We start from the raw sequence: 7,835 nt of genomic DNA on the forward strand, positions 1-7,835 counted from the left end.
TTTGTGTTGCCATAAATTAGTCTCTTTACGTTTCTGCGCTGGGCTAATGCTCATAAAATGGTGCTAATAAAATGGTGGCTTCACAACACTTTTTTTTAGTTTTACGGGGCATGGTTTGCAATCCGCCCAGCCAATCAGAAATATAGCTCTTTTCTCACAAGAAAGCCGCATGAGAGTCCCTGCTCTCTAGCAGGGATGGAAAAGGGGGTAAAAAGGTTCCTCATTAACACATTTTAGTTCCGGCTCTTTTTGGTGTGAACGCGACATTTCGGAACTATATCGGAACTAAAGTGGGAAAAGTACTCCGGTGTGAACGCGGCTATTGTGTCCAAAGAGAAATGGGCCGATGGATTCCATGCAATCATCTATACAACATGCAAATTATGCTCGATTATTATTTTGCTGTTTGACTTACATTTTATTTAAATAGCTTAGGGAATCCACTTCTGGGAATGAAACTTCACCGGGGAAGTTAAGAAGGAGTTTAAAGAGAATGATGTGAAAAGATTGTGCAACGACACTATTTCCTCAAGTACCTGACAATTAGTCTTTGAAATATTGGCTCAGCAATACACTATGGGTTTCCTTGAACTGTGTGCTTCCTCACTGAACTGTCGCAGGTTGTTTTTTCTGTGTAAGTGGATGCACACACATGCTTCCATTGGAATGTGTTGAGAGTACCTCACAGCTTGTGGTAGTTGTGCATGACCAGAGTTTTTATTATCTGTCGTGTTTCAGTAGTGTGAAAGACCAGTATAATATTACTTTCTGAAAGATCTGTAAGAGATGCTACGTAAGTGCTTGTTATTGTTTGAGTGTGTGAACTATAAAGAGAGTGCACTGTGTTTTTTGTAAAGAGTGATTGTTACAGACGATGTATAATGGATTTCCTTTGGGGAACACATGTGGGGGGAAAGGGGAAAACGGGAAGGGTAGAACAAACATCTAAATCCCACACTCACTCACACACTTGTGGACATTTAGCAGATAGAAACCATGACCATCTGCTTATAATACAAGGCAAGGCGTTCAACGTAGACGCCCACAAGTGTGTAAGTGTGAAGGCTCAGGGTTTGTTCTAGCTTGGGACATGAATAGAAGTATGGCGGGTTAAGGGTCGAAAACTAGCTTACAGTATAGGCTCTTAGTTTTTCTGATTGGTGGAATTTTCGCTGGGGTCTTGCTGCTTCTCCATCTTCTTGGTGGTGACAACGGTCTCCTCGTAAACCTCGCGCTGGGTCACCTTGCCCAGCTTGCTCTGCTGCTGCGGCTCCTCGTCCTTGCTCTTGGAGCTCTTGCCGGAGCTGCTGTACATGCGGCTCTGGTAGTTGTAGCCTTGCCCGGAACTGATGCTGCTCATGGAGGAGCCGGGAAAGCTGATCCCAGTCCCGATGCGGGTCTCCTCACCCTCCAGCAGTTTCCTGCAGAGAGAACCATAGGGGAAAGGTTTAGATCAGATAGAGAGTAATTGGAAGAAACAACATTTTTACAATGGAGAAAGTGATTTTTCTCCAATGTTATGTCTGTATTGTGTCCTTTCAATTCCTTGTTATGGTTATCATAACTTATAAAAGTGATTTTTAATAGTGATAGTGAGTTGTCTATGAGAGAACAGCCTACCTGTAAGCTGCAATCTCAATATCCAGTGCCATCTTGACATTCAGCAGATCCTGGTACTCCCTGAGGTGACGAGCCATCTCGCCCTTAGTGGCCCGTAGGTCGTTCTCCAGCTCCATCATGTTGTCCTAAGGGGAATCAAACAATACAGGAAAAGAAGGCCAGGGTTCAACACTTGTTTGAAGAAAAATAGTTAAAAAATAACAGTTTGTGTGCACCTTTCTCGAAAGGGAATTATGGCAGTGCCCAGACATAGACCTATGTCGATCCTATTTTTAATCCAGTGTGTAGCTGGCATTCTAGCCATTTATAATATCTAGTCGTTTGGTCTAAAAAAAAAAAATTCTCAGCTAGGATTGTTGGATCCCAAACAACAAAGAAAACATACTGGTCTAGCAAATCCACTCTGTGGGCGTTGTCAGATGCAGCAGTGGCGCGCTGTCCCATGGGAGTGAGTTTCAGCACCACGGACAGAGCTCAGCTGCTCCTCATATTATTACCGCACCGACAATTATTTGTAATATAAGAAGAAATGCCCATATGCAATGTTTACTGTTCAATGTTATAACACCTTTATTCAGCTGAAAATGAAAGGATTTTATAGCATTTAAAAGTCATTAAAGGTGATTACCTGGTAGTTTCCAATCTCCATATTGTGCCTTTCCTCCATCTCCCGCAGCTGCTTTTCCAGAGACTCGTTGGATCCCCTCAGACTCTCTATCTCGATGGTCTTGGACTGCAGCTGCCTCCTGTACTCGTTCAGTTCCTCCCTGCTGGCGCGGATGGCGTCATTGCTCTTGCCGGCCTGCTCGGACAGGTCGGCGAACTTGGTCTTGTACCACTCCTCGGCGGACTGCAGGTTCTTGGACGCCATGGACTCGTACTGGCCTCGGATCTCCTTCAGGGCGGAGGTGAGGTCCGGCTTCGCCACCTCCATCTCCACGGACACCTGGGCAGCCTGGATCATGTCCGTCAGCTCGACCACCTCCTCCTCGTGCACCTTCCTGAGGAAGTTGATCTCGTCCAGGAGAGATTCTACCTTCTTCTCCAGGTCCAGGCGCACCATGGTGGCATCATCCACATCTTTCTTATAAGCCTTGAGGGTGGCCTCAGCTTCCTCACGGGCGCGGAACTCGTCTTCGTATTTCCCCCTGACCTTATGCAGCTCGTCCTCGACGGAATCCCTCTCTATCATGAACTGGGACTTCTCCCCGCTCAGCTCCTCCAGCTGGGAGCGCAGTTCGCGGATCTCTTGCTGGTAGAGCTCCGCCAAGCGGGACGGTTCGGCCTGCCTCTGTCGCAGAGCGGTCAATTCCGTCTCCAGCACTGCGTTGTGCTGCTCCAAGGTGCGCACTTTGTCGATAAACATGACAAAGCGGTCGTTGAGACCCTGCATTTGTTCCTTCTCATTGGTACGGACAATTTTGAACTCATTGTTGAGGGCATTGCTCTGTGTCAGGTCGAAGGTCTCCAGTGGCATGGAGCGGCCGGACTTTCTGTTGTACGAGCCCAGGGCTGATGCGCTGCTCCGGGACGCAGAGGAGGACCGGTAACCTGTCCTGGAGGACATGTTAACGGTTGACCGCGACGGAGAGGACGCATAACGGGGAGAATCCCCAAAAATCTTGCGGTAGGAGGAGGCGGAGAAGGATTCAGACCCGAAGCTCATCTTGGCGTGTATATGGAGAGACAGAGCAGAGCAGTGGGCGCGTCTCCTTTATATAGGGGGACCAGCCCAGTCACTTATTAATGCAGAACATGGGAACATCCGGCTCATTGCTTCCATATGCGTCAGGTAGAACAGCAAATATAAGAATCAATGTTCAATTGTTTTCTTATTACTATTCTACAATTAGTCTGAGGTAATCCTACTATTGGTCCAGATGTGCACAGTGGGAAGTTTTCTTTGAGTGGAGCAGATGGAACTGTCCTTTTTGGCGCAGTGGTGCGTCAAAGTTTTATCGCTTGTTTTACACTTCAAACTAATAATATAGAAAATGCTCCTCCATAAGCAAATGCTCATATAATTCGTATTAAGGGAGCCTCTCCATCTGTTTCTGGAGACGAAATATATCTGAAATGTGAAAAACAACCCTATATTTACATAAAGACTGAAATTATTTTAAGGAAGGACAATGATCCTTCAAAACGTTTGAAGATAGGCTATACTTGCAAATAGCACCAGAGAATTATAGTTATTCTCTAAAACATTTCAGTGGCACTGTCCCACTAGTGTCACAAGAAATTCAGCACGGTGAGACGTCGTTTTACAGGCTTACACTTACAGACACTTTGTATCGTGTGTTTCTTTACAATGACACTAATATATTAAAAGTTAATTAAAATGGGGGGGGGGGGGGGGGGGGGGGGGATATGACGTGTGAGTTTGAACTAGAACCACATCGTAATTCATATTCATTTACCTTTTTCAAAAACGATAGTTGTTAACCTTAGTTTGGTTTATATAGGCTACTCAAGTTTGCTCAACATCCCTTGAACACATCTCTCCACTTATAGGCCTTTGCTGCCCTCTGTCGTCAAATTGCAGCACACTGGCAGACGGGACATTTTAATATAAAGGCTAGGACCACTTGGCACTTTAAAAGCTGTTTTATATCCTTTTTCACAATCCTGATTAATTTGTAGTCACATTTTTAAAGCTCGAATCCCAATTAGTCCAACGTCCATCTGATGTGGAACAATGTTAATACAGCACATCGTTTTCATGTCCTCATTTATGGATATTTTTATGTTTATGCCATAAATTAATGATATTGCCAAATGAAAAATAGCTTATCTAACTGTAAATAATGTGGATTAGAGCATCAGGGAAGGGCATGGCATGCTAAGTGTTTCTACCCAATGTGCACAGTAGACGAGAGATGTTAATAGAACTTCCTATTATTGTTTATTTTTATGATTACACATTAGGAACCAATGTGTGTTTGAGAGTAGTTTTTTGAATTCTTGTTGAGTTACTGTATATTAGAAATAATCGGTTTCGTAATGATCTATTGTCAGTCATTGTGCTGCATTTATGTTCTTGGATAGAAAAAATGTTCAGATTTGCTGTGCAATGAGAAACAGACCACAACCAAACAACAGACACAAAACATACATGACTTAGGGCTTTAAAGAATAAAGAAGTGCTTGTTAGAAAGAATGTTAAACGCAACACCATGCTGTTTAGCAACTGCAGTTTCAAAGTTTTTCTTAACAAGTCAAGATAGAGTGAAGAGTTAAGTATGCCTTGCAGCTCATTCAGAGCTTGCAGAGCATAACAAGATGTGCATATTTGTCAGACTCCACAGTCCGACAACTATAATTACAAGTTTGAAGGGGCCCTATAATAGTAATTCTTAGGTTTTCTTTTCTGCTTCTACTCTGTCTCCATGCTTTATTGTTCAAAAAGGTCTTTATTTTTCTCATACTGCCTGTGCTGCAGCACCTCTTTTCACCCTATGTCTGAAACCAGAGCTCAGCCTGCTCTGATTGGTTAGCTGGCTGGCCTGACTCTGTTGTGATTTGCCAACTACTTATGACGTACAATTTGTTGGAGCCAGCTAAAAGAAGCGTGAATGTTGAAAAGTGATGTCACTATTGTGACAACAAAGGAGTCCACTCGAGGCGTTACAGGCAGGGGGGGATCTGAGGGAGGGAGCCATTAAATAAAAGGGTGTCGTTTCGGCCTCTTATCCCAGTTTTTGGTGAGTTGTCAGCAGTTTCACTAAAGAGTATTCTCAAATGGTTTCACTTAGTCGTTTGAGGCCCAAAGAGGTTATTCTACAACATTTAACCAAAAAAGCTAAGAGTTGATGTTGTGTCACAGAATTTTTTCTTATTTCCTTCCCCATTTTTTACGACTAGACTTTGGAGTGGAGACCTATAAGATGATAACTTCAGGAATAAACTTTTAACTATCTTAAGCAGATAACTAGCTTCACATTGACCAGCTACATAAGGTACATGTTATTGGACAATGGACATGCATTGATTCATTATCATTAGTGGACACCTTCTTAGTACATTTACCACTTCAACTTGTTTATTTACATTTTCTGTATATTTTATACTTTTTACTCAAATACATTACTTTGTTTACATTCATTAATTTGGAAATTCAAACTCGGACTAGAAACACAACATATTATCAATACATGTCATATTATAGATTAGGTGAAAATTCACAAGCTACCTGGCATTGTAAAATTAAATTACCAAAATAAAACCTGTAGTAAAGGAAAATGAGAGCTCCAAGTTTACTATCTGCACCAGTAAACGCGTGATAAACACATTAATTAATTAATCATTACTATTAAACAGTGGTGTAAAGTAGCCAAGTACATTTACTTAAGTAGAGTACTTAAGTAACATTTTGAGATACTTGTACTTTACTTGAGTATTTCCAGTATACAAAGTCAATAAAATAGCTGCACCTTTACCAGCTTTGATAACACTTTAATGCATCAATAATTGCAATCATAATATAAATTATTCTGAAATGGACCTATCTGCATAATGAGTACTTTTACTTTTGGTACTTTAAGTATTTTTTGATGCTGATACTTTTGTACTCTTACTTGAAACATTTTGAATGCAGGACTTTTACGTAACAGATTATTCCTACTCTGGTACTTTTACTCAAGTACAAGATCTGAGTACTTCTCCCACCACTGCTATTACATGATATAATCATCATTGTGCAGGGTACTTTTTGTACTATATTGATTTACTAGTAGTTCATTGATAATATAAGTAATATTTTTATGCAAAACTTTTATTGTGGTATTGGTTGCTAATTTCACCAAAGTAAAATATCTGATACTTATCACAGAAAACATGTTATCAGATGAACCTGATCAGAATCCAATCATCACCTAATTTGTGCGGTTTATTGTGATTTTAATAGGTTTGTGACTGTCTTTAATCCTGAGTAGATAACTCGGTAATCTTTTCACTGCTGCCTAAGTGTTTCTTGTAGTGAACTGATAACAGAAGGCAGGACCGCGGTGTCACGTGTCTGGTGCCACGACGACAGAGAGTCCCGCCTCCTCCTGACAGACAGAAGACGCGTCGCCCCTGAACGCCTCAAACAACAGCTGTTAGCACAGGAAGAAGGAGAGAGCTAAGCAGAGAGCAGAAACAGCATCTCTGCTGCCTGGCGTGTTTACAGTGAAGGACACTTAGGAAAACACATGGCTATTTTCCTCCGATTTGTACACAGCTCAAGGCGCATGCTCAGACAGGAACAAGAGTGACGGAATGCAGTGTTTTATCAGAACTCGGAGGTGAGTACCACAGTAATGCCGAGTCACGACTTAAGCGCAGAAATTCTGTCCCCCGACACTTTGTTGCTTTTGTTTTTGCTCAAGAGCCAGCTAGTGCGTTAGCGTCGTTGGCCGAGAGGTCACTTGTATCCGTCCTTCTCAGTAATGTCAGCTATGAGATACAGAGGCCGGACGCATAGACCGTTTGAGCGGGACTGTTAGCTAGCTTCAACAGTTTAGGCAAAATAACGGGACGTGTCTTGTTACTGTGCGTTAAGCCCGGCTGCGAAACAAGCGTTCCTTGTGTGAGCTTGAAAAGTATACTGGTTTACAGTGAAGTAGCTTAAGCGTAATCTCTCACGCTGTCACCACCGTTGGTTTATTATAATATCCCTTTTTAAATGTAAACAGCTATTGTAAACGCTATTCGTACACGTAAACCAGCGGTCCGTTTTGTTGAGTGACAGCTAACGTTACGGTGTACGCGACTGTTTGAGATGAGCGTCGACCCTCTTTCTCAAGTCTGACCTGCGCAACAAAGCCTGTAAACAGGTTATGTTATGGCCCTTTCTCCAGGAGAATGGTTTGCAGGGGTATAACTGAAAGGTTTTCCTATTTGTTCGGGATGTGAATCTCTCCAAAGCCACTGCTCCCTTTTTAGCTTCAGGAGGCCCAGTGACCCAGTTCAGACAATGGGCCAAGGTGTCATAAAGGCATTAGCTGAAGATAAATAGAGAAGGAGCGATTGACCACGATTAGAAACATCTTTTGAAACTGTCTAGTTAGGTTATTTTCTGGACCCTGTATGAAATTTAGATTCCAGATTGTAAAAGACAGACATGTCAACGCGCTTTGTTTACGCCTCATGTATAGTGTCAAGCGGATTTATTGCGTCGGTTATACTCTAACGCAGTGTTGTTGTTGACACTTGCGTCAGCGTGCTAGTTTAAT

The 7,835-nt window shown here is 42.4% G+C and overlaps 1 protein-coding gene across 1 annotated transcript; it reads right to left on the minus strand.

Moving 5' to 3' along the window:
* Positions 1-247: 247 nt before the first annotated feature.
* On the minus strand, positions 248-3,380 carry inab (internexin neuronal intermediate filament protein, alpha b). The gene is made up of 3 exons (XM_010795809.1): positions 2,249-3,380; positions 1,621-1,745; positions 248-1,421 (listed from the first exon to the last, which is right to left on the minus strand). Exons 1-3 carry the CDS (start codon positions 3,284-3,286, stop codon positions 1,145-1,147), a joined length of 1,440 nt encoding a protein of 479 aa, XP_010794111.1. The 5' UTR covers positions 3,287-3,380; the 3' UTR covers positions 248-1,144.
* Positions 3,381-7,835: the final 4,455 nt, after the last annotated feature.

The sequence above is a fragment of the Notothenia coriiceps genome, unplaced genomic scaffold (genome assembly GCF_000735185.1).
Source record: "Notothenia coriiceps isolate Sejong01 unplaced genomic scaffold, NC01 NC01_scaffold00037250, whole genome shotgun sequence".
Lineage (NCBI taxonomy): Eukaryota > Metazoa > Chordata > Actinopteri > Perciformes > Nototheniidae > Notothenia > Notothenia coriiceps.